At 52.5% G+C, this 26858-nt stretch overlaps 1 protein-coding gene across 2 annotated transcripts in view; it reads left to right on the plus strand.

The window, feature by feature from the left end:
• The first annotated feature begins 205 nt into the window (after positions 1-205).
• CDH13 (cadherin 13) overlaps positions 206-26858 on the plus strand; it is a 1090774-nt gene continuing 1064121 nt past the window's right edge. For both annotated transcript variants that reach the window (XM_075536309.1, XM_075536308.1), the window contains exon 1: positions 206-374. In XM_075536309.1, coding sequence (XP_075392424.1) covers positions 330-374 — 45 coding nt within the window. In that variant the 5' untranslated portion in view covers positions 206-329. The remainder of the gene's footprint in view (positions 375-26858) is intronic.

Raw genomic sequence — 26858 nt, forward strand, 5'->3', positions numbered from 1 at the left:
ATTCGGCTCCTCTAGCCCAGGCGGAGTCCCAGCAGTCCAAAAAGGCAAGTGGGCTTCATCTTCCAAGGGGCTCGCTCCCGCGAGGTGCCAGCCGCGTCTCTGCCATGCCAAGCCAGGGCGCTTTTATGAAGGAATCCGTCTTGTAAAGCCATTGGTCCTGGTCATCAGCCGCTACCCAATGCTTTCGTGATGCTGCTGCTGATCTATTTGGGAAGTTGGCTGGCTGGCGAGGCAGAACCTCTCCTCAAAGCCTGGCTCCCACGGAAAATATGCTCAGTGCAGCCGCGTGCGTGAATGAGAACGCCGCCGGGCGCTTCTAGTCGGGGAAAATGCAGCCGGCCACTCCGCTCGTCCTGTGCGTTCTGCTGTCCCAGGTAGGGAGAGCTGCTGCGGGGTGCCAGCTGCTGCTCAGGCGCGCCCTGCGCCCGGATTCTGGGTTCTGCTTTGGGATCGCCCAACACGGCCAGGGCCAGGGGGCTTTGCGGGGACCCGGGGCTCGGCGCGTGGCGGCGAAGGCAGCCCAGGGTTCGGAAGGGAGGTCACAGGCAGCCCTGGAAATCCTGGGGCCCTGGCTTCCCACCCCTGGCAGGTGTGTGTGTGTGTGTGTGTGTGTGTGTGTGTGTGTGTGTGTGTGTGTGTGTGTGTGTGTGTGTGTGTGTTGTGGGGCGGAGGAGAGCACGCCAGAGCCCTTTAATTTTGCAAGCAGGGGCGACATTCTCGCCCACATCAAGTGGGGTAACTTTGATTCGCCTGCTCCGGCGGCTGGAGCATTGGAGGAAGACTGAGTTAGGGGCGACTCCGGGGAGTCGTGGTTCCCCAGACCTGCGCCAAGTGGGGACGGCACGGCTCGGGTCCACATTGCGGGTGCCGGGCTGAGAGGCCGGCCTGGTCCCGCCGACTTCCCGGGGCGCCGGGCCCCGCGCCCAGCCCCGCGGCGCGCAAGGCTGGCGGTGGCTCGGGCCCGCCAAGCGCCGCCGCAGCCCGGCTGCTGCTGTCACTCACAGGCGCCGGCACCACCGCGCCCTCACTGGGGTCCTTTGCTCCCGGGCCCGGCCCCGGAAGGGCCGGAGCGCGGGCGCCCGCGGTCCCATTGTCCAGCCAGCTGGAGCTCCGGCGGGCCCGGGCTGCTGCCTTTGCCACCTTCCCGGCTGGGCGCGGAGCACCGAGAAAAGTTCCAGCCTTCCCCACCGGGCTGCAGCTGCTTGTTAACCCTCCGAGCGCTGCCGCTGCCGAGAGGCTGCTGCTGGGGGCCTCCAGCCACGCCGCTGATCTGGGGGCGCTGGGGAAGTTTGCCTGTGGGCAGGAAAGCCCTGCTAGGAGGCCAGGCTGGGGTTCTGGCAATTGAGGTGGCACGCCCAGCTCTGCTCAGAGAGCCTGTGGCTCCAGGGAGGCTGCCCTGGCTGCTTACAAGTGGGCGGGGAGGAGTAGGGCAGCACAGGGCAGAGTGGAGGGAAGGAGATAGCAGGGCCCCAGGGTGCTAGAAATGGGTGTGGGTTCTGGCGAGTACTCCTGGAAGCCTCGGGAAGAGGCACGTGGGAGCTCCAGCGGGGAGAGGAAGGGTGATGGAAAGGAAGGGGCTGGCTGAGATGGGGGGCTGCCTCCTTCAAAGGGTGCCCGGTATTATGCCAAGGCTGGGCTTTAGAAATGGATCTGTGTCCCAGAAACATAGGGGTGGAGAAAATGCCAAGGAGGGTGGCAGACTGCTCCCCTCCACTCCCACTGTGCACCTCTGTTCCCAGACCTCCCAGTAGCGGGCTTTCCTCTCCATGGTCTCTGCTCACTCTCCTGGAACCATGTAGTCTTGGGTCCTTCCATAGATTCCCCCTGCTGCTGGTGAACCCTTGTTTAGAGGGCCTGGGTTCTGCAGAGCCCTTGGGCTGTGTATGTGTGCACAGGTGGGAGTCTCTGTGCGGGTCTGTGTAGTAGGGCTCAGAGCTTGCCTGGGCCCGCCTGCTGTGTGCTAGCCTGCCAGTCAGCTGCCCTCTACCTAGAATCACTGATATTCAACAGGATTCAACAACAGGCATTCACTGTCACGCCTGGCACATACCTGGTGGCTCTTGGTATCACCCTATCCAGTACTTTCAAGCTCCTCACCTGCCCCTTAGCAGGTGTTGAGTTCAGCTTCCAAACAGGGGACTCAGAGTGGTGCCCTGCACTGGGGGTGCTGCGCACAGTGCCTTTTGTGAAGCAACTGGTATGTCTACCACACCCAGGCCAGCACTCAGCTCACCCAGTTCCATAAAAGGAGCGAAGGGACAGAGCTTTCGCCACACACAGCACCTGCCGGGCTGGTGGCTCATTCCCCACTGGGGTAGTTCTTCCCAGTCCTAGTGAGGGTACACATTGAAACAGACATTCGTACCCTGGTAGCGAGAGTATCGGGCATAGACCTCCATTTCCTGTGTTCAATTAACTTTCAGGGGGCTCCAGTGTCCATCTGCATGTGAACCAGAGGGAAGTAGGGTGTCTCAGCCTCCGAGTCCCAAGCAAAACTTTCCCTAGGCCTGGAGCAAGAAGAAAGCAGGGCAAGAGTGAGTCAGGGAGCAGGCTCTTCAGCAGCTGTGGTGGTGGCCCGGCAGGAACATGTATGTGAGCTGCCACTGCAGTGGTCACACCCAGGCTGGGCTGGGACAGTCGGCCGTCTCTGTAGCAGCTATGCATGTACTTGTTCTTTTGCCATTTTGGAAGGGGGAAGAGGCGTCTGCTCATACTCAACATCAACTGGAAGCTGGTACATTTGAGAAACAGCCCTCTTGTCCACTTCCCTGGGTGCTTTAGGGACAGGTCAGCCCAACAAATGGTCCCTGGCATCTGCTAACAATAAATGGCCAATGTGAAACAACTCCTGGTCCGGCGTGAGCAAGAAATTCCACTGTAAATATGGGCCCGCCCTCCAGCCAGATTTGGGTAAGCAGTTTACAGAGGACCAGAAGTTGTAACAATGAGTGAGTAATATCCTAAGAATTAGGATTTTAGGGCGTGGTTCCAGGTTTGGGGAGCAGTGGAAAATGTTCCACAATCCTGGGAGATCTTGATTTGGAAACGCTGCTTTTTTGGACTCGGGAGTGAGAAGTGGCGTCTTGTGGCAGCAGCCCCATACAGACCCTCAAAGCAGATTTTAAGAGCAGGGTGCATTTTTGCACATGGTCTTGGGTGAGGGTACTGAGAGAGTTGCACAAACTCTCCCTCGCCCCCCAAGATGGACCGACCAGGAACAGGTCTGGGGGCCTTCTGCATCCCCGAGGAGACAGAGATAGAAGCACTGGGAGGCGGACCCAGGGACAGAGTTCAAGTGTCTGTACGTTTTTGTAGCAGGACCTTGTATTAAACAGGATTTCATACAAGGCAAGGCCGACTATGTGATTTGGAATTCCTGTAATTCCACAGTCTATATTAAAAGCTCAACAGTCATCTTAGTTGATCTCTCCTTCTCTGCCTCCCTCCCTTCTCCCCCTTTCTATCTTTAGCTCCTGGGTTTTCCATTAAGCATTTCCTCCCAGAAGTACCCGTGTGTGTTCCAGTGGATGCCATGTGCCCAGTAGCCGCCTTCTCTGAGATGTCTTACACGGACGCATCCCGCGTTGGGGACATAGATCGCAGCTCTGTCTGAAGTTTACAGCTTAGGTCAAAGTGCAGCTAGTTTCTATGCAATAGCCTTCTTCCATCTCGCCTTTTCCCCTCAAATCCAGTTTTCTTTGGGGTGGGGGGTATCCCGTTATCTTCTTTTTAGCGATGCAATAGACAAACCATGGACTTGGATGATGCGAATGAAGGTCATGTCCTCTAAATAACCAAGGCTTCTGTGTGTGAGTGTGTGCATCTTATTTTAATACCTGTTGAAAATTTTCTCCAGAAGAGGGCTCCATTCACAGCATTACAAAATACCAATTCCACAGCTCATCTTTTAAAGAAGTTCAGTGCTGAAGCTCCATCAAAGCCAAACCACTCTATGTTGTGAGTTATCTGCTACACACTCCCTGCTCCAATGAGACTGTTGCCTTCAAACTAAGCGTCTTTTTTTCCTTCCCTCTCATCTACCCACCTTTCCTCCCCCTCCTTCCTCCTCCTCTCTCTCTCTCTGGTTGTGCTTGGTCCTATCCTCCCTGTCTTCCACTTGGTCCCCCTTCTGCATTTGAGAGCAGGCGCATGTCACAGACCTCTGTAGACAATGCAGCCTGGAGTGGAAGGAAGCCCTGACTTCCTCCCTGGCAGGACCTGGCAGCATTCTTTCCACAGGAACAGCTCTTCCCATAAAGGGAGGTCGTCTTGCCCGTTAGAGAACCCCTCAGAAGCACACCGACCCTCAAGAACCAGTTAGCAAACAAAGGAAAGGGGCAGAGCCTCGGGTCAGCCAGTTCCAGTCAGCGAGGGTGGGCGAGATCAAATCAAGGGACCAGTGCTTTGGGCATTCTTTCGATTCAGCTGTCCACATGGTCCCTCTATGTCTGGGAAAATCAGAGTTCCTTGAAGGATGCTGTCAATACAATTCCCCCTGCCTGCCCTCTTTCCCTCCCAGCTTCCAGATGAGCAATTTGTACTGATGATGACTGGGTAGACTGAGAGGGCTCCCACTCCTTCACCAGACGCCCACTGGATTAATTTGGGGAGGAGGGTGGAGAGAAGTAACCTTTCTCCTCTGCAAGATTCAGCCAAGGGCAGGCCAGAGATCATTTCAGCCTTGTATTGTGGACCAAGTCACTCCACAGGCAAACGGGCCACTTCCAGCTGAGCTGATTGGACCTTCAGCGGCTTGCTTGCCATCAATGAAGCCCATGTGTCCCTACTCTGAAATTGTGGTTTCTGGCAAAGATAGTATAGTAGCAGCCAGAGGCCAGATTTTGCCCATGGATATATTCAGGTGGGCTCAAAGAGTTTGAGGAGTGAGAAACTGAACATTGAAAAAAGAAGAAAGGAAAAATGATCGGTTCTTTCATGTCTTCAAGAAGCAGGCCCAGGAACGCCACCTCACTCCCACGTGGGTCCCTTGGCTGGTTCCAAGAGGCAAGGGCCTCCTTTTCAGGCCTTTCCATGCCCTGGGTGCATAGTGGTCGCACACGGGTCTCCTAACCTCAAGGTCAGCAGTTGCCAACCACCAGCCCCTCCTTGGGAGAAAGATGAGGTTTTCTATTCCTGGGAAGAGTTAGGGTTTGGAAATTGAGTGGATGGCAGTGAGGTTTTGTTGTTCTTGTCTTGGTGGCAGTAGTTTGCCACCATCCGACCACTCCTTACTACTCACCCAGCCTGCTACACTCTTGTCTCTTTTCTTGCCCGTGCCTGCAGACACGGGAGTTAGGAAGGCCTCCTGGCAGCTAAGTTCTTGTTCATGTTGCTGTTGTTAGGTGGTGCTGAGTCGGTTCATCACTACAACAGAAGGAAGCACCGGCCATCCTGCACCGTCCTCACAATTGTTCTTATGTGCGAGCCCACGGTTGCAGTCGCTCTGCCCATCCACCTTCTTGACGGTCATCCTCTATCTCATTGCCCCTCGACTTTACCAAGCACGATGTCCTTTTGTATGGGCTGGCCTCTCCTGACCACATGTCCAGACAGATTTGCTTTCGCTTTGACTCTGAGGCACTTTCAAAATATTCGCCAGTACCATCATTCAAATGCATCCATTCTTCTTCAGTGCTGTTGGCGTCTAGGGACACCCAGGCCGCTGTCCCCATGGAGTAAACACAGAGAAGCGGCACACCACCAGCCCAGAGTCATTGCACCCAGAGTTAGTATGCCCTCAGCATCAGTGACCATCAACCACCAAGGATGGAATGTCAGCTTCACGAACTTCATACCATAAGCACCCCTGCTGCCCCCGGGGGATGCTGATACCTGAGCATTCCCATTTCAGGAGTGTCGCTTCCTCACAGTAAGGGGACAACCAGAACGTCCCAGTAACGTAGGTGACTCAGTCCCATCAGGGACCCTCTGAACACTGGAATTCAGAGGAACCTTATGTTGTAAGCTGTGTCACCTGCAGCCCCTGCACTGCCAACCTTGTGGGACTCTGCCCACAGCTCTAATTCAACCTTCGTGCCCTGCTGCACCTGCCTGTCTGTCCCCAGTGGCCCTTACCAGTAGGTAAGCCTCCATGCCCCTTGTTTTGCTACAGAGACTGAGATAAATATAACCACACATACATACCAACCCCCCCCCCCGCCCCCAAAAAAGAGAGATAATTTTTTTCTCTGTCATTTGCCAACAGAAGTCAAATTCCTGAAAATTAGCATTTGCAAACAGTACCTTTTGACATGCCATGTCTCATTTCAAAGACAGCAGTGAGCACCCCTGATCTGCCCCTGAGGCACAAAGCCCCTGTGTCTCCGGAGGCTGAGGGTGGCCGGCAGGGCTGATGGAGCAGCTGCTTGGTGGAGGACAGTCCTGCCCCGTGCCCGGGCAGCACGGAAGTGAGCTCAGCCTCTGGAGACACGGGGATCCTGAGAAGGGACGGGGCAGTCTCCCATCTCTCGGGGCCTGCAGCCTCCGGCTCTCCCCTACTCTGCACTTCCCCCGGCTGCAGGAGATGGCAGATGAAAGTGCCTCGAGCTGGAGCTTCTGTGTCCATCTCCCTACAGGACCCCTCTGCCAGACAGATCCCACTCTCAACTGCCAGGCACCCCAAGTACTTATGGAGTCAACCAACCCGAGAATTGTAAACTGCTTGTATGACTAGTTTCATTAGAACACACAGCCCTTCACGTCCCGGACTGTCTGGCACTGAATGCTTGCAACAGCGTTCGTATAGCCTGCAGACCAGGAATTGGTTACGACTTGGGCCTAACCCCAATACAGCTCAAACTTATAGCCAGAGGGGAGCTTCTGCAGGGGGGAAGGGGGCCTGACCACCACTAGGGATTGTGCTTCCTGATCCCCAAGTTCGCAAGCAGCTAGGCAGTAGGGAGATTGACCTGAGAGCAATTGGACTCGGCTACGGTCAGCACCTAAGGAGGACCCACTATGTGCCAGGTGCCATGGATGTGCTCCGGGCCAGTAGGGACAAAGCAGACCCAGCTCCTGTACCCTCAGGGCTAAGAACCTGGCAGCAGAGACCAACCCAGGTGGCCCTTGGGAGGGAGCAGGGGCAACAAATCGAATCACCTGTGAATTTATGTTGGGTTTCCAAGTATGTATAAAGGAAACCTGGTTTGTAATGGTTACTCATTGGGTTGCTGGCCACAAGGTCAGCAGTTCTAAACCATCAGCCACTCTTCAGGAGACAGATGGGACTTTCTACTCCCATAAAGAATCCCAGTCTCTGTAACCCCCAGAGACAGTTCTACTCTGTCTGTTATGGTCACTGTGAGTGGGAATCGACTTGATGGCAATAAGCTTGTTTTTGTTGTTTGTTTCTGATGCTTATGCTTAACTTATGCTATGCCAGTCTTTTAAAGGGATCCCTGGTGGTGGGTTAAGCATTGGGTTGCTAACCTCAAGGTCAGCATTTTGAAACCACTGCTCATTCCCCAGGAGAAAGACGAGGCTTTCTACTCTAATAAAGAGTTAAAGTCTCAGAAACCCACAGGGGCAGTTCTACCCTGTTATAGGGTAGCTACCAGTCAGCATCGGCCCGATGACAGTGAGTGTGTTTCTATGGAAAGGCATCAGGTCTGGGCGAAGGGTCTGGGGAATGTCTCTGAGGAGCTGGTGCTCCAGGAAAGACAGGAGGAGAGGCAGGCTCGGGACAAAGGACACCGGCAGTGCTATGGGGTGACCCTATAGGACAGAGGGTGTACTGTCCTTGTGGGTTTCCAAGACTAAAAAAAAATTTTAGTTAAGAGTAGAAAGCCTCATCTTTCTCCCATAGACCAGCTGGTGGTTTTGAACTTCTGACTTCGATGTAGCCACTATGCTGCCAGTACTCGTCAGGCCTCCCCAGGCTGCCATCTTTGCAGGCTGCCAGCACCTATCTCCCTGGGAGCTTCTGATGGGTTTTTGTGGTGAGCACCACGCTTGCCCCTTGAGCTGCCATGGTTCCTAGGATGAGATGAGGGAGGGGCTCAGGGGCTTGCTTGAGCTGGGTATGTCAGAGGGCCATGTCCATGGAGGCGTTGGCCAGGCTTCACTTTGACCCCCTCCCTAGATTCTGCTCCCCCCTTTCCCTGGGGAAGCTCAGAGAGCTGGTTGGCTAGGCCTGCATGGCAGGATCCAGACCTGCTCACATTGGGATGGGCACCTTGGATCCTGAAATGCCCTCAACTAGAGTGACTGATGTGGCGCCTCTATAATTAACCAATCTCCGAGACTTTTCATGCAAAAGATATTGGAGAGAAACATTACTGAGCCCTCTAATCGTTTCATGAACATTCAATCAGCGGCACTAGAAATATTTCTTACATGCAGCAAATAATGATCTACTACTTCCAGCAAGTGCTCGCCGAATGCTAACAAGCCTGCGTTTTGGCACACTGGGGTCAGTTTCGTTGACTCCTAGGTAGCTGGGTAAGCTCAGCTTCCTTGTGCTTACTTACTGGTCTGTCGTGAAGAATGTCACATGCATTTCAGCGAATGCATGAAACAATTTCACCTTGGTCATGTGTGGTGAAAAACACACGAAACCATTCACTGCAGATCAGGAGGTAGGCCCAAGGAAGCCTGTGCTTACGCTGCTGTGGGGCCCTCCATCTCTGCCAGGAGAGGGAAAAGAGAAGCAACTTTGAGTTCACAGGGAGGATCCGTGGGGCGGGGAGAGAGGCAGGTGGATGCCAGCCAGACCTAGAGTCAGAACCATTCCCATGGTGGCAACAACATGTGAGATGGTTCACTACAGATTACTAAGCACAGGAAGCCCATGCTTACCTTGCTTAAGAAGTATACTCGGTATACTCTGTCAGGCTTTGATCCTGTAGGAAGGAGCTCTAGGACTGAGGGCCAGACTGAGGCCAGCCAGCCCCAGAAGCAAAATCTTTGACAGGTGAAAACTTGTGAGTCTGTTCACTACAGATGAGTAAGAAGCACAGCTGAGACTGTGCTTACCTTGCTTACTGGGCTCTCCCGGACTGTTTGGTGCAGCAGTAGAAGCTTCAGTGGGGTGCCAGGCAGTGGTGGCCACATGCATGTTCAGCGATGACCAGGGCAATGAAAATGACATCTACCACCTCAATGCCACCCACCGCCTCATGGATCATGTGTAGTGCATGCCAATTTCTGCGGTGTAAACACGCCTGCTGTAACCAGCATCCATCCGCCAGCCCAGAAGCTTCTGAAGGAGTTCATGGTAGGCTTTATGGAGCTAGGACATTCCAGAGTCAGCACTCTGCTAGCCGGAGTCCCCTTTCTAGCCATTGCTTTGCCTCGTCACATGGCCTTCAGTCCAACAACCCCAATGTTGTCAACTGGGCAAGTGTCCAGTGTGTCATCTGTCAACTGGACGGGGCGGTTGCGAGGGCGGAATGCAAAGGGAAAGGAGGTCTTACTTGTCTGGGAGCCGCTTCTTTCTCCAGCTAGCATCACACAGGCGCAAGGCTGTTCTTGTGAGATGCCATTGAGTCAATTCTGACCCAGAGAGACCCTGTGTACCAAGGATCGAGACATGGCCCGGCCCCATACCATCCTCACAATTGTTTATATGACCCAGTCCACGATGGAAGCCAATGTCACTCCATTGTGTGGAGGGTCTTCCTCGTTTTTGCCGCCTCTCTACTTTACCCAGCATGACGTCCTTCTCCCAGAATTACTCCTGATAACATGTCCAAAGGACGTGAGATGAAGTCTTGCCCCCCTCGCTTCTAAAGAGCACTCATCCCCGTAAAAACAGGACCAAAACCTGGGGGACCCAGAACTTGAAGGGACCGCCTTGCTTCATGGGTCCTCTAGGGCCTACACCCTGACAGGCGCCAGCCTTACAGACTCTCCTGTCTCTCCTCCTGGTGGGACATGTTTGTGCTTTCCTTCCCCGCCGTGTTTCCACCTGGCCCGCACTCTGGTTTTGCTGAGCTGGGTGAGCTTGATGGACTGAACGCTGGGGCGTGAAGAGTGGAGGTGGCATGCCTGCGCTGCTGCTCCTTGCAGTTTGGGGTGTTTCAGGTGTTTGCGGATGGCAGCTTTTTGCAGCAGTATGGATTTGTCTGTTCTGTCTTTCGTTCTCTTCTTCTTCCTCCCCCTTCCCTCACAGATGCTTTCTGAGTGCCGACTGCTAGGCACTCTACCAGGTTCTTCATCAACCCCTGTATAGCAGGCGAGAAAACCGGGGCACTTTAGGATCTTGCCCAGGGTCACTGGACCAGCAAGTGGGGTGCTGGGATTTGAACTAGGGTCTGAGAGACTGAAGCACTGCCTGCACCCGCTCATGGAGGATCCATGGAGGCGTGTAGGGGCTCAAAGGGAGACAAAGTGGATGCAGGAAGGGTCGCCAGCGGGCAACAACCAAATAAATCACAGACATCGTACTGGATCGGTCTTTCTTACCCCAGGAACCAGCAGGGCTAAGCTGGCCGTGACCACTGAGGACAGCACCCACGGTATCTGAGGGCTTCCCAACATTCACAGAAAAAGCCCTTTATCCTATTGTCCCATTTTCCCATGAACTTGTTGACGTCTTTGTCCCCCTTCCTATCCCCTTTATCCCTCTCCCCCTTCTTCCATGCCTCCTGCCCCTTCCTCTCCTTTCTGTTCAAACCAAAGACCAAGGGTGATGTTGCTGTGGCAAGCAAAGCCCCACACAGCAGAGCCCCAGTCCTGGACCGGAGCTGGTGTCTGGGAGTCTTAGGTGGGCGAGGAGACATAGCACCCCTTGAGACGGGAGTTTGACCCCAGTCCAGTCTTTTGCTTCCCAAGTGATGAGCGATTCATTTCTTTGCCCCTTCTCCCTCTCGTCACCTCTCCTCCCTCCTGTGCTCAAGCAAGGCTGTGTAAGGAGCGAAGGGGCAGAGAACCATCACTGATGGGGCACACCCTCTTGGTGTGGCAGAACTGCTGTTGGCTGGGGGCTCCCAGGAAGCCCACAGGTTTGAGAGCACTCCAGGGTCTTTGCCTGAAGGATTTATCACTAGATATTAAAATGCAGTGGAATTAACACCCCTATAAAGTTTGTTCCCCGAGGGAAGGATTTGCCAGTTTTCTGCCGAGAGCACCTCCCCAGAGATGGGTCCTCTGGGAATTTCATGCCTGAGGAAGTCTTTGGGTCGGCTGAATCTTATCTTTTAGAGGTGTTTTTTACCCGGAAACTGTTTGGCAGAGGTCCTTGGTGGCTGGGGCCGCGCTTGAAGGTGCAAACGCATGCCCCAGCACAAGGCAGGAGCACTTGTTACTACTGTTTAAAAGACCTCAGAATACCAGCAAGGGCACCTGCTGCCAGCCTGCCTGCCTGCCTTTCACGAGGCACACAGGGACACCTGGTCTGGAGTCCTCTCTGCCAGCTTTCATCACTGCCATCAAATCGTCAAATGCACTGCGATTCGCACTGGCCCCATGGGGCAGAGCCGGACTGCCTCCCCGGCTCCGAGCCTGGCCTCCTGTGCGGATACAGACTGGAGCGTCTTAATGGTGGGCTCTCACCACTGTCCTTCCGGGAACTAGCTGAGCACTGGAAACCCGGTGTTCCAGGGCTCCTTTGTAAAACTCTTAGAGGTGTCAGGCAGACCTGCTTTTTGTATTTGGTGACAGGAGACTCAGAGAACTTGGGTCCTTCCTCCAGGGTCACACAGCAGCCACTGAGGACGGGGATCAGGGGTGGTGTGTGTGTGTGTGTGTGTGTGTGTGTGTGTGTTCATTCCTTGTATATTTCACCACAGTGTGCTAAAGCTTCTCCAAGTCCCTCCAAAATGATAATCATAATAACAATATTAACTCTCAGCCATAGAGTCCGTTCCGACTCATGTAATAATCCCCAAACTCACAGCCAGGGGTCGATGCTGACCCATAGCAACCCTAAAGGACAGGGTAGAACTTCTCCTGTCAGTTTCCAAGACAGTAACTGTTAACAAGAATTGAAAACCGTATCTTTCTGCAGAGGAGCAGCTGGTGGCTTTGAACTGTGAACCTTGAGATCACAGCCCAACATGTAACCACTATGTCACCAGGGCTTCTCATGTAGTAATAGTGATGATAATCTTAATAATAATAATAACAACAAAACCCAAGTAAGAATTCTCTCCCCTGTGTGCCCTCTGGCTTTCCTGCTCCTCCTGTCCCCCACCTTTGAGTTCCTCATCTCCTGAAGTGGGCCCAGTCCCCTGGCCGCCTTCCTGATTACTAGTTGCCATCTTGGGGAGGGGTGAGGCCCAAGGGCATGGGGCCATTGGTGTTCTTTGCCTCTGAGTCCTTGTGTTTGACCTGGGATGAATAATCCCTCTGCTTCCTCTACCCAAGTGGTCATACCATCCAGGTGGTCCCCGGAGTCCCATCTGGGCGCCACACAGTGTCACCTGCCTGACCCTTTGTTTTGTGGCTGTGAAAGTTCTACCTCTTAGAAATGAAATGCCCTGTTGTTTATGGATTTAAACTCAAAACAAAAACAAGAAGAAACACACCTACTGCCGTTGAGTCGAGTTCGGCAGAGAGGGCAGGATACAGCTGTCCCTCTGGGTTTTCAAAACTGTGCATTTTGATGGGAGCAGACAGCCTCATCTTTCTCCCTTTGAGCAGCCAGTGGGCTTGAAATGCTGACCTTGCAGTTAGCACCCAGCGCGTGACCCACTTTTCCACAGGGTTCCCTTTATGCTATTAAGTGGGTGGTAAGTAGAGGACACATTTGTCCACACTGGTAAAGGAAGATATTTGGCCACCCCGCATCCGGTCCCTATTTATTCTTTGGTAGAAATTCTGCCACAGGAAATCCATGAGACTGACAACTGCCAATCTCACCCAGTTGGCATGACCTTTCTCTGAAGAGTGCCCCACGAAGTTTGCCTGCAGCTCCTGATCCAAACCAAACCAAACCAAACTCACTGACATCGATCCAGTCGGTTCTGACCCATGGCGACCCTCTAGGTCAGGGTAGGCCTGCCCCTGTGGGTTTTGCAAACTGTAACTCTACTCAGCTGTGTGGATGTAGTGCCAAAGCAGCCACAGACAGCGTGTACACAAACACGTATGGCTGCGTTCCAGTAAAACTTTATTTATAGAAACAAGCCAGTGGGCTAAGTTTGGCCTGGAGCTGTTGTTTGCTGATCCGATGATCTGAGCCATCAGTTACCCCACCAGTTGTTCACATGGGTTCAAAGAGGCCAGGGAGCGAGACCAGGCATTTTCTTTGTCCCTTAGTCCCCAGGAGAACGACTCTGCTCTTTCAGGGCCATAGATTGTCGGAGATTTCCCTATTCAGGTTTTCAAATTGTTGCTTTTTGTTTGGGTGATTTGGGTGAATGTTTTCATAGCAAATCAGTTTCTATCCACAATTCCTGGGCGTTGTGCTTCATGACATCCACTGTAATCCCCACTCTCTTCCTACTTCCTCCCTGTGTATCCTGTTTCCATCCATCACTCTGCCCTACCCCTTCCTGCCTCCTGAGCTCTATCCCTGGGGGAATGGTACCATTTTGACCTCAAAACTCCAAACTCACTGCCATCTCAATTCTGACTCGTAGCCACCCCACTGGATGTGATAGAACTGGCTCTGTCAGTTTCTAAGACTGTAACTCTTTACAGAACTAAAAAGCCTCGTCCCTCTCCCACGGGGTGACTAGTGGTTTTGAACTGCTGACCTTGTAGTTAGCAGTCACTGTGCCCCAGGGCTCCATTCTGAATGCACACAGTTCCTTACTGACAGGAGTGCTACTGCCTGCTGTTTGGCTAGAGCTGAACCTCTGGATGGGTTTGGCTCCTGGATCCCAACTCAGGGCCACCCTCCACAAGGTGTCCAAGGCTGTAAATCTTTATGGGACCAGAAAGCCGCACCTCTGTCCCTCGGAGTGGCTAGTGGCCTTGAGCTGCTCATGTTACAATGTAACCTGAGACACTGCCAGGGCTCCAACTTGGATAAATATGGAGCATCATTCTCAGGCCAGCTATAAAATAAAAAATGTAGTCATGTAACTGCTATCCCTATGATCTGTGCTATATGCAAAAGGGTTTCCTACCTCCCAGGTGTGTTAGGTTGGGTTCCTCTGGAGCCATGCTGGACATAGGGGCTTGGGCTAGGCCACTAACTGAAGAAATGCTTCGAGGAAGCAGGGGTGAGGGAGTAGAGAGAGTGGGACATGAAAGGGAAAAATGAAACAAAACAATGTGAGTATGTCCTTGAGCAGGGTGCTGGTGGCCGGGTCTCAGTGATGCTCCTGTCAGTGATAGGTCCCCATCTTCAAAATGGTGCCTCACCTCACAGGAGGCCAGGTCTGATGTCCATCCTCTCCCACTGTGCCCTGCTCTTCCACTGCAGTCCTTGCTGGTCTGATACTAGCCATGGCTTCAGGAAAGCCCTGAGCGAAGTGATGGCGAGGCACAGCAACTCTGGACTGCTACCCCCTTCTCAGGACAAACTAGTCGCAAGTGGGTTGGTCCCCATGTGTGTGAGTCAGAAGCTGTGCTCTGGAGGGCTTCGATGGCTGACTTTCAGAAGATGGTCACCAGGCCTTGTTCCCCAGGCACCTTGGGCTGGACTTGAACCTCCAGCCTTCCAGTGAGCAGCTTAGCTTTTACTGCGTGCATCACCCAGTGCACTTCTGGCCCTGCGTGGGGCATGGGTCTGTAAAGGGGCCGCAGTGGGTTAAGCGTTGGGCTGCTAGCTGCAAGGTTGGCAGTTCAAACTCCCCAGTTGCTCCACGGGATAATGATGAGGCTGTCTCCTCCCATGAAGGTTTACAGTCCTGGGAACCCTATGGACAGTTCTCTCCCTTTGTCCTCTGAGTTGGCTGCGTGTTGGGATTGACTTGAGAGCAGTGGTTTGGGTTTGGGGTAGTATTTGACTTCCTAGATACCCTCACAGTAGAGTTGATGGTAAAAGAAAGATATGCTGATGTTTTAAAACTACTGAGTTTGGTTATGTACTCACCTACAGATACCGTCTTTCCCACCACATGGTACCCGTAAGCCAAAGCCTCAGGACCTTGTCTTTGTCACGGGATCCACCCTCCACTCCTTCTAAACATTAAAGGATGCCCAGGCTGAGGTTGGAGACCTGGTTATGGACCACAGATGGGAGAAAGGTGGAGGTGTCCAAACACTTACCCCTTTCCATCCTCTCTGTCCAGCAGCAAATATTGCTGGGTGCCCTTAGAAGCAAGGATGACGAGGCTTCAACTCACACACTTTGTATATGTCATCAGGAGAGACCAGTCCCTGGAAAAGGACAGCCAACTTGGGAAAGTTAAGTGCCAGAGAAAGAAGGGAAATATGGATTGACACAGTGTCTGCAGCAACGGGCCCACAAATATCCGTGATTGAGAAGAGGCTGCAGGATGAGGCAGTGATTCATTCTGTTGTATCAGACGGAGATGGTATGGGGCACAATCAACTTGATGGCACCTAACAACAACACAAAGAGATCTACACCCTGTGGGCCATGAGGCTCCATGTAGACAAAGCCTCTGCTCTGACACAGGAGTTGAGGGAGAAGCAACCAGAGATAATTAGCTGGTAGACACAGGATGTCGTGCTTGGTGGTGGTACGTGCTAAGGAGATAATAGAACAGGCGGCAGGATGGACAGTGGTGGGGGCAGGTACAGCCCTCAACAGGTGGATGAGAGATGATTCCCACCTGTTCCCTCAACCCCCCTGCCCACCTCTCCCTGGTCCCTGTGATCCTCCTGACATGGTTTGTTTTCCAAGTGAGACCATGACCTTGCGTGGAGCAGAAAGGGTCCTCCGATCATGTATCCTGAGAAGTTGGAAATGTGAGAGCCACAGCTTAATGCCCAACTCAGTGGAAGACTTCCTTGGTGTTTTGGTCTGGGTGGAATCATCCGAGTTGTTCTTATTGCGGAGACTCAGGAGTGAGGTTCTGAAGGCGGGGTTTAAGACACACAGAGTTGTCATTGCCCTTGAAAGTTCTTATGTTGCCCATGAAAGTGCAGAGTACATTGTATTGTGTATGCAGCCCTGTGCTGTAATCAATAGGTAGCAATGTATAATACATGCAGTAATACACAATGTATAATAAAGAGTACATGCAAGATATAATTTTATACCATTTAATTGCAGGATGTAAATTGCTCTTTTTCTTTCTCTTTTTGGCGAGGAATTGGATTTCCATAAGTTAAATGTGCATGCAGTCAGACTGAACCTGTGAGGATTCATTAAGCTGGTTTTCCAGTTCTAGCTCTCATCTAGGTCCTGTGCTGAGGAGGCCAAGGGTTGAGTTCTTGGGGTTCTATTCATCTTAGGAGGCTTTGGAGCAGGGGACAGAAAAACCGGTAATAAAAACAGTATTAGTAGTACTGATGTTTCTGCACAAGACCTCTCTAGGGTTTCGCAAGCAATAATGTTACTTTGAGGACTAAGGTATACCTGATTCCAGGCAAGGTATTGTCCATTGCCTCATACGTATGTGAACATGGGACATTGGCTAAGGCCGACAGAAGAAGAACAGATGCATTTGAATATGAGAGTAGTAATAATAATAACAGTGGGAGGTTCCCTGGCGGCTCAATAGTTCAGCAGTACGATGCTAACTGGAAGGTGGGCCGTTTGAAGGCCCCCATCCTTGCTACCTGTGGCTCCACAGGAGAAACATCTGGTGGTCTGCTCTGTATAGATTACCACCTAGAAAATGAAATAAAGGCAGTTCCATTCTCTCATGTGAGGTCCCTGTGAGTTGAAAATCAAATGGACAGAAACCAACCACACAATAGCCCTAGTGGAGGAGTGTGTAACCCATTTGGCTGCTAACTGCAAGATCAGCAGTTCAAAACCACCACCAGCTCCATGAGAGAAAGATGAGGCTTTCTTTTCCCGTGAAGAGATACAGTCTCAGAAACGCAGGGGAGCAGTTCTATTCTGACCCATGGGTCGCTGTGAGTCAGAATGAACTCAGTGGCAGGGATTTTAACTCTGTCTGAGGGTCTTAGCTGCATCAACCAGCACAGGTCATTCCTGTCTTGGCACTGTGGGGAATCTGGTATTATTCTAATTCCCCTGCACAGATGTATGCAGCGTACATCAGTGATTGGGGTGAAGTGGAAGTGGGTGACTGATAATGGGCGCAGGATTTTGGGGTGGTGGGAGAGAGGTGATAGACATGCTCAACAATGAGTGATATTCTTTCTAAAAATCCATCAAGTTGCCAATTTTAGAAAGGTGAACTTTATATTGTGGGATTTTATGGTGCTGGCAAAGAATATTCATGGCTTGGCAGAAAAATGAGCACATCTTTCCCAGAGGAAGCACAGCTACAACGCTCCTGAGCTGTGCCCATGGCGAGACTTTGCCGCATGCACTTTGGATGGATTAGCAAGAGAGACCAGGCTCCAGAGAAGGTCATCACACTTGGCAGAGGGTCACTGACAATGAGGAAGATCCTCTAGGATGGACATAACATTGAATGGGAGGATGCCACAGGGCTGGGCAGTGTTCAGTACCGTGCAACCTAAAGGCCCCTGGGAGTTTTTGAGGGACACAACTCTTCCAAGAGGTGCTGACCCAGCACCTGAACCAGGGCACTATATTAATTCAGCTGTCCCTACGAAACGGAGCCCAGGTGGCATGTGAGCTACACACTCAGCTGCTCGCTGCAGGGAGAAAGGTGAGTCTTGCTCTTGCTTTAAAGAGTTGCAGTCTTAGGAGCCCACAGGGACAGTCTATCCTGTACTACAGGGTCACTGTGTGTTGGACATGACCTGACGGCAGTGGAATTTTGAGTTGGTTAGTTACAAGCAACCCTTGCGGCTCGGAGCTCTGCAGCTGAGGGTGGCCTCCTAGGAGTACAGATATGGTTCTTTTCTCTGGTTCTGCCCATTTGCAAAGCAGACCCAGTTCTGTCCTTGTGGTCTTCTCAGCTGTTCTTCCCTCCCATGACCCAGGCTCCTGTGGTCAGGTCCTGAAAGGGAAGACCCCAAGGCTGTAGGAGAAGGAGGCTTGGAGTGTAGATTCAGGGAAGGAAGGGCTGGAGAGAAAGCTGGAAAGAGAGTAATTGACATGCTAATTGTCATTGTGTTCAAGTTGACTCCAGATTGCTGGAAAGATTTGCCCAAATTAACAGAATGTTTGGCACTCCTGGGCTGGTTCCCTGGGAGGATTCCATCTCCTGATACTGGAAAGGGAATCTTAAGCCAAGAAAGGGACTCTCCCCCCCCCCCCTACTGATCATGCCCCACAGCAGGGACCTCCTGAAGCACACCCAGCAGCCAGCCACAGTGCCCCTTTCCCCACTCCTTATATTCACCGCCAGAACACCAAACCCATTGCCACTAAGTGGGTGTCAGCTCACAGCAACCCTGTAGGACAGAGTAGTGGGACTGCCCCAGGAGGCTTCCAGGGCTTTGACTGTGCAGAACCAGACAGGCTGCCACATCCTAATCCCAGGGGCGGCTAGTGAGTTAGAACTGCCAGCCTCTTGGTTGGCAGGAGAGCACTTAACCCAGTGCCCTGGGAGAGCAGTTAGTCACATGGAGCATAAAGAGGGATTCCAGGAAGCGGGTGCTCAGGGCTGGGTCCTGTGGTCGACCCTGAGCTTGCTGGAGAAGTGAAGGAGTGAACCAGGTTTGGGCTGCTCGGGCTTTTCCCATCCTAACATGCTTGGGATGGGCCTTAATGGGCATCTCAGTCCTATAGGTTGGCTGTGAATCAGAATTGACTCAATGGCAGTGAGTTTGACTTTGAGGGTCTCTATTGAAGCAGGCTGCCCATCTTTGTCCTGCCATGCCGCCGGTGGGTTTGAACCCCAAACCTCTTGGTTTGCAGCTGGGTGCTTTAGCCACAGCACCACCAGAGCTCCTTGCATCTGCTCCAGTCAGTGTCCAAAGGCAGAAAACGGAACCCTCGGGGCTAGTCATCTCTATCTGAGAAGTTAAACAGACCTTAATGGAGGAAAAAGAGATTTACAGAAACACACGGTACATTACAGGTAACAGAGCAAATTAGAAATAAGAATGCCAGCCAACATCGATTGAGTGTTCTCCATGTAGCTGCCGCTCCTAAGTGCCCTGCAAATGAGCTACATTTTCAGCAAATGGGAGCTGGCGAAGCCACTCAATGGAATATTACATGGTCGTGGATGAGCAGGGCTATGCAGATTTTTAATGAAAAAAGTCGTACAAGTGAGAAACAGGTATCGAGTCTGCAGCGGCCCTGCTGAGCATAGGTGGGAGAAAGGCGTGGGACCTGGAAGGAAATTGATTAAAATCCGCTCTGTGGCTCTCTTCCTGTGCTGGGATTCTGAGTGACTTGTTTTTCTCTCGTTTACAAATCTCCACTGGCACGAGTGGATTATATTCATAATGGAAAATATCATAAGCTTGACAAAAGAGGAAGGCGGGGGGCGGGGGGCGGCGGGGCGGCGGGGAAGGCGGTCGGGATCCAGTGGCGGGTTTGAAGAAGGAAATGGCATAATGGAAAGAATCTGGGGTTGGGTGGGCGGTAGATGAGGTTGGCAAGGGCCAGAGATGGGGAGTTCAGCTTGCAAACCAATGAAGGCAGTAGGGGAGTGGAAAGGAGAGGGCCAGTCTGAGAGACTCGGTGATGTGGGGGTCATGACAGAGGAAGAGAAAATTACCAGCTAGGACTGCAAGATGTGAAGGGCATTTGAGTGGAAGAAAGGTAGCAAAGGGCTGATATGTATTGAGCACAGCTTGTGTCACGGTCCTTTGTGGCTGCTCTCATTTAAGCCTAGCAGCAAGCCGAGTAGCTCCCATTCCTATCTTGTCAGTGAGGTGATAGAAGGTCAGGGTGGAAAGGTACTTGTTCAAGGTCACAGAATAACTGAGCTCAGGCTGTTGTCAATGAACCGGATAGATGATGTGTGAGGGTTGGATGAGGATGGATGGATGGGTAGAGAAGACGGATGGATGGAAAGATGTGGATATAGATGGAGGATGGGTGGATGGAGAATGAATGAATGGATGGATATAAAGTGGATAAATAGAGAATGGATGGAGGGATAGAAGATAGATGGAGAACAGATGGTTAGATGAATGGGTGGATGGTAGAGACCAGATGGATGGAGGAAGGTGGTTGGAGAAAGATGAATGAATGAATGGATGCCCAGCTAGATAGATGCATTAAGGAAGAATGGATGTGTAGATATATCAATGGTGGATGGATAGACAAAGAATGACTGGCTGGCTACTTGGATTGATGGAGGAAAATGGCTGGATAGATGGATGAATGGATATATGGGTGGAGGATAGGTGGATATGTAGGTAGATGAAGGAGGCATAGATGGATAGATAGATAGAGAATGGATGGATGGATGGGTAAAAGAGTTGAGGATGACTGGGTGTAGACTAATGTAAAGTGGGGGGTGGGGCAGAATCCAGGGTATTCTGATGTTAAAATAGAACAGAGAAGATCTCAAGAAAGAAGTGGCAGATACTATCAGGAGGTGCAGGCCGAAGGAACAGCAGACCATGATGAAGGAGGTCCCCTAGTGCTTTGAGAGAGGGCGGTTCTGGTCAATGGATGGGAATTACGTTGAGTTGCCCAGGGACAGTGGGGACCCTGCACATGAACCTGTGGAATGAGCATGGGCCAGGGTACAGACTAGCCTGGAAACCGATGTGAGCATGAGGGCTGCTGGCAGCAGTAGAAATGATGGAGGATAGAAATAAGCATCAGGATCTGGAGGCCGAGCATAGGGAGACTAAAGAGGAAAAGCCAAAGGGAAGTTGCTCAGTGTAAGAAGGTCAGAGCACCTGGGTATGGGTCTCAGGCCCTCATCTGCAAAATGGGCACAGCAGTAACAGCCCTGATCTCATGGGACTCTGCTGAGGGTGAACTGAAACAGGGAAGGTCCCTAACGCAGTCTACATGGATCTGGGCACTCCTCACTCTTCCCAATAAAACTCCATCTACAGGGAAACAGCCTCCTGCAGAGACTCTGTGATCTAACAGAGGCTGGAGGCACAAGTGTTGACAGCTCACTGGGACCCAAAAGACTGGTGATTTGAACTCATCCCTGGCTCCGGTTGGAGTTTTCTCCAAAGATCTGCCAATCTCCCCATAAAGACGGTGGTCCAGAACAGGAGGAGGTGGGCCGTTCTCTCCATCACCCCGTGCTCTCAGGCAGAATCAGCTGGACGGGGTCCAACCACCACAGCTAGGGCTTAGCGTGCCTGCCCTGGAGCACAGCCTGGCATCACTCACCTGGTGGTGGTCAGTTCCCCCATCCCTCCAGGACAGCAGGACCTGTGCCAACCCCCAGGCTGCGCATGGCTCTGTCCGCTGAAAACAAATCTTCTGCAATTTGCAATCAATGAGGCGTGATAGGTTGCACATTAATAATTTTTTCCCTTCTTTTTGACTAAAGAGTTAATAAACAGAGGGTGTTTTGTAAAGCAACGTTAGCGTGAGCTCAGGAAGTGCTTGAGGAGGAGCTGGGAGGTGTAGAGGTAGAGGGTAACTCAGGAGAGGCATGCAGGGGAGGGAGGGACTCTACTCATTAGACCTTGCCCCCCCCCCCCCCCCACAGGGCAGTCAGTGATCCGTTCTTCCAGTTGATGCTTGGAGAAGCCTGTGCCCCACCAGCTCGGGGTAAAGAGTCCTGAAACCGCATTACATCATTCAATGAGGTGGCCCTGTGACCTGTGCAGGCTGGGCCCCCTGTAGAGCTCGCAGGGCCAGGATTGATTTCTCCTAGTGTCAACATCAATTCAGCCCACCAGGTGCAGAAGTTCCTGCAGGGACCCTGGAGCACAGGGACTGGATCATGCTGGCTAGAGCCCTTGGGGGGAAGCCCATAAATCGCTTCCACTGGAAGGTTTCTCCCTAAGAGATAACAATCTGGACTAGCAGTCCCTGGTGAAGATGGGTAAGCACCAGACAGTGCCTCACTCAGCTGTATGTGGTGTCGTCAAGAGAACAGACTCAAAGTCACCTACCGAACAACAAGGGTGGACTGTGTTAGTCGGAATGTGTCACTGTTGGTTCATCATAGTCACAAATGCCCCCAGTGAGAGGCCAAACAGGGGTGTGGAGTGAGGGATATTTGAGGATTTGACTTTCTGTACAAATTTTCAGAAAATACTCAGAAAATTGCCATTGTTATTGGCCACCCTGTACTCAGGGCGCCCCACTTGCCACAGAACAAAACACTACCTGGTCCTGCTCTAGAGTCACGATTGGTGGCTGGCTCAGGACCATTGTTGCAGCCACTGTGTATTTTGAGAGCCTACCACAAGTTCAGCAGTTCAAAACCACCAGCCACTCTGAGGAAGAAAGAGGGGGCTTTCTACTCCCATGAAGAGTCACAGGCTCAGAAACCCACAAGGCAGTTTTAATCTGTCCTTACAGATTTGCAATGACTCAGAATTGAGTCAAAGGCAGTGAGTTAGATAGTGGTCTAGCCCTGTGGGGCGGGTGAGGGGCTCTTTATGCAGCACTGCCTCGGAAAGCTTTCTGCTGGCACCCATAGTGTTGTCATTGGCTGATTTCCAGGAATAGATCAGACGTTCTTCCTCGTCTATCTTGTTCAGGACGCTCCATAGAAACCTGCCCACCACAGGTGGCCCTGCTGGTATTGAAATGCCAGGTGCACAGCCTCCCAAGTCACAGCCATACTGACCCACGGGCTCTGATCCCCAGCGATAAAGGGGACTGTGTCTCTGGACCCAGCCAGAAGCCAGAGCAGCTACTGGTGTTTCAAACGTGACTTCAAACCCTGGGAGTGTCCGGCAGCAGAGAACAACCTGGTGCTCTGGGAGGGAAGAGAGCCTCTTCCTGGGTCTTCTTTCCCCCTGGAGGGTTTTGGGAGCACGCAGGTGTGAATCTTCACCCAGGCTGCGCCTCCGGCATGGTGACCGGCTTTGACTTCCTTGTTTCTGTTCCATCCTTTCACACCCTTGAAGCCCACCAGTCCCCACATGGCTTTTGCCAACACCACCTGCTGGTCCTAGCTCTTGTTGTCTCTCAGGAAAACCAAGTTCCTGGAAGATGCTTGGCTCTAAAGAAGTCATGGGCTCTGGCAAGGTGTGGGCTCTAGGAAGGACGAATGTTAGGGTGGAGTGAGGTCCCCACACCCCCTCGGAGCTTTGCACTTTGGAAAGTCAAGGCTGCTCTGTCATTCTGGGCTCTCACAAGTGACAGCTCTGGAAGGCCTCAAGGCAGTAGCTGTCCTCCCGGTGATTTCCAGCAGGTCCAGCGCCTTCTCTGGGCAGGGACTAAGCAGTGTGCTGTGTGGGGTGGACAGGCAAGAAGAGCCTGGGTCAGGAAGGGGGGCTGCCCTAGACCCTCGTCCTTTCATGGCAGATGGCATCTGAGAAGCACCCATTGGGCTTTCAGATAGACAGGTGGCTGCCGTCACTGTCCGTGAGCCGTGGGGCAATTACAGCACATCCTTATTTGTGCCCCAGGGGGTGAGGTTGACCTTTGATCCACGTCCTCATTTTAGAATCACAGATGTGGGGAAATGAAGCAATCTATGGAGACACTAGAAGCCTCCGGTGCTGCCAGGTTAGCTGTCAAACCAATTTAACTGCCTGTGCCAGGGCGGCTTCTGGTTTTTCTGATGAAAACAGATGACCTTTAAAGCTACTTCTCTCTTCGTTTCCTCCTCTCTTTCCCTTTGGCATTCTCCAGGGGACATCTGGTCTTCTGAGAGTTCCGATGTGGACCCCAGCCTCTTCCCACAGCTGGGGGTTCTCAACTCCAGACACTCACTTAAGATATCATGGCTGCAGACTGCCAAAGCCAGCATCCACCCCACAGTGGCCGCCCCCAACCCTGGCCACTTACACTCTCACACATCAGCCGCAGATCTAAAGAGATGACCAGATTATAGTCCTTGACCAAAGTTCTTCCAAGTCAGAAGACGAAACCAATGAGAGCTGACATTCCCAGTGCAGCTTTGAAGGGCTTTGGTGGGTGACTGGGGAGGGCAATCGTTTGGGGTAACAATTTGGCCATTCCCCTTGAAGGACCATTTAGAAAGCCTGCGGTCATGGCCATTGAGCCAATCACAATGCATGGTGACCCCCACGGGCTACAGCCAGCCTAGACCTGCACTGTACCGAGTAGTCCACGGCTGAGGTTGTGCAGAGTACGGGGTAGACAGACAAACCTTCTTCTGGTGTACCTCTGGGTGGATTCCAACCACTGACCTCTTACTCAGTAGCCGAGCCTTTTATCAGATATGACTGAGCAGTTGTACAGAAGGGTTGCCAAGGATTGGGCGAGGAGCTGGGTGGGGGTGGACTGGCACTTCTAGGACCTGGTAGTGTTTGTTTCTGGAGCTGAGGGTTAGGCACCTTGTGAGAACTGGGAGCTGTCTTGCTGGGCTCCCGTGCACTTTCCCATGTGAACTTCAGTATGCTTTACATGGAGAGTAAACACCAGTCATGGGGGAGCCTTGTGGAGCTCAGCCTCCGGCCTCCACACAGAGGAGAGGCTGGCCTGTGTGGGGAAGGAGGAGTGAGGCAAGGCATGCTTTCTGAGGAAGGATTGTGTGGACAGGGTCCCTGAGGATTTAAGGATTGTGTGCACAGAGCCAGCGGCATGGAGCCCAGGGTATGGAGACTCTTTCCTAGTTGGGGTGGTGGAGCGGGCGTGGGCCGCCTGGAATGCTGAAAGGCAACGTCTTGGGGCATGGGGGCAGAAGAAGCCCCCCAGAAGGGACTGGACTCCTCACAGTCATGCACATCACCTCAACTAAGGAACTGAGGCTTGGCTTGAAGGCAGCAGGGAGTCACAGGGGAATTTGGAGCAGGAGAGGGACAGCCCCAACCAAGCCTGTGTTTCCAGCATGAAGGTGCTAGGTGGGGGACATTCATGGGGCACAGTGGAGAGGGTGAGGAGGTGCAGTGCCCAGTAAAAACCCTTGTCCTGAGAGCCAGCTACGGCCTCTCCTCAGTCATTCCAGAAGCATCTACCCCTTTCCCCCACACTGTGCCTGCAGAAGGGGAGGATCTGAATCCGAGGACGCAGGGGTGAGAAGGGGCCACAGGGATAGTGAGGGGAGAAGGCCCAGCCTCTGGCCTTGAACCTCAGGACTCTATACTTGGCCGGAGTGCACCCAGGGAGCCTTGGTGGCACAGGGGCTTAAGTGTAGCTTCAAATCTACCGTCTGCTCTGTGGAAGAAAGATGAGGCAGTCTGCTCTTTTGGCAATGACAGCCTCAATGGCTCCGTTCCACTCTGCCCTATAGGATCTCTGTGAGTCAGAATCCACTCAGAGTGGTGGGTTTTGGTTTGTGGCTTGGGTTGGTCTCCTATTCTGTTCAAGGCTGCCTTCCCAGATCCTGTGTTGCTGGTGTTGGATTCTGACTAATAGAGCCCTCATGTGTTCCCTGTTGTCACCTCTGTGAAATAGCTCTCCCTCCCCAAGTCCGTCTCAGAACGACTCCTCCACCCCATCAGCAGCCTCCTCGCCCCCTCCTCCGGAGCATCTCCCAGTCATCAAGCCTTCCCATCGCTGGAAACCCTGGCTCTCAGAACACAGCCCTGACAATGCGGAAGGCTGCCAATTAAATGAAGATTTAGATAAAGGCTGTGTGGGGAGGGAACGCAATATTCTTAAACCTAATAACAGTTTCCTTCTGTCTTTCCGAAGCCCTGAAAGAATCCTGATTGACTGGCTGCCTTTTCTGAGCATCCCCAGACAGGGGACAGTTTAATAACACTTAAAATGTTTCACAACCTGGATTCGGGGGCAGGCGGGCCCCGGGGGACGGGCTACTGGTTCTTTGTTACTCAGAGGTAGTTCCAGCAGGTGGGAAGGTGAGGTGCTTTCTGGTTGTAATATTGGATTGGCCGCCCATAGACAGCCCCTCCACCCTGTGCCTGCCCTGGTGCTAAGTGCCTCCCTCCTGCCAGCGGCACGAAGGTGGGGTTGCAATTGTACCCGTGGTACAGGTGTTGCAGCAATCGTGTTTGTTGGCAGGTGGTTCCAGAACGTGTACCTCGCTTCATTCTCTCGGCTCTGGGGCACAGGTGGGCTTCAGGAATGAGTTGGAATCCAGAAGAGAACCAATCCCATTTATGATTCCTTCATTCGGTACACTCAGAAGTTTACTGAAGTCCCAACACCAGCAGTGGACAGGACAAAGTCCCGGCTCCCTGGCACAGAGTATTTCATGTAGTGATTAAAACAGGGGTGAGGGCCTGAGTGGAAGAGAAGGCCCATTGGCAGGCCGAGTGAAGAGCGCCCAGATCCCTGGAGCAGGAGCGGACTTGTTCTGGTGTACTCCTGGACTAGAAAGGACACTCAAAGTGCTGGACTCAGCGCAGGAGGGAGTGCTTGGCTAGCATTCTCAGGGTGATGGGAAGCCATTGGCCCAGAGTGCAGAGTTGTGACGTCATCTGTTGATATGTGGCAGCAAAGGCAGAGAAAGACGTTGGGGACTTTTCACGTACTTATCAACTCAGCTAGCCCTTAACAAAATCCACTGCCATCCTAATGAAATCCATTGCCATCGGGTTGATTTCCAATCAGAATGTCCTTGTGCAGGGTTTCCTGTATAGGAACAGCTAGCCTCATCTCTCTCCCGGTGAGTTTGAACCGCCTACCTTGCAGTTAGGGGCCCAGCGCCTAACCTACCTCACCACCAGGGTTCCATTTGCATACCATTATTTGCTTGTATATATCCCTCACTCTATCGGTCCTCCAACAACCAGATCAAAGAGGCTTTGCTAGGATTATTATCCCTCCATTGAACAGTGGGGAAACTGAGGCTCAGAGGTTAAGGCCATCTAGGTAGGAAGTGGGCAGGGCAGAGCTCAGCTGGCATTTGATCCCAGTAGTGCCGTGGGCTGCTAATTAAAAGGTCGGTGGTTCTAACCCATCACCTGCTCCTTGGGAGAGAGTTTCAGCCACGCAGACCACATGGAACAGTTCTAGT

Source organism: Tenrec ecaudatus, chromosome 18 (assembly GCF_050624435.1).
Source record: "Tenrec ecaudatus isolate mTenEca1 chromosome 18, mTenEca1.hap1, whole genome shotgun sequence".
Classification (NCBI taxonomy): domain Eukaryota; kingdom Metazoa; phylum Chordata; class Mammalia; order Afrosoricida; family Tenrecidae; genus Tenrec; species Tenrec ecaudatus.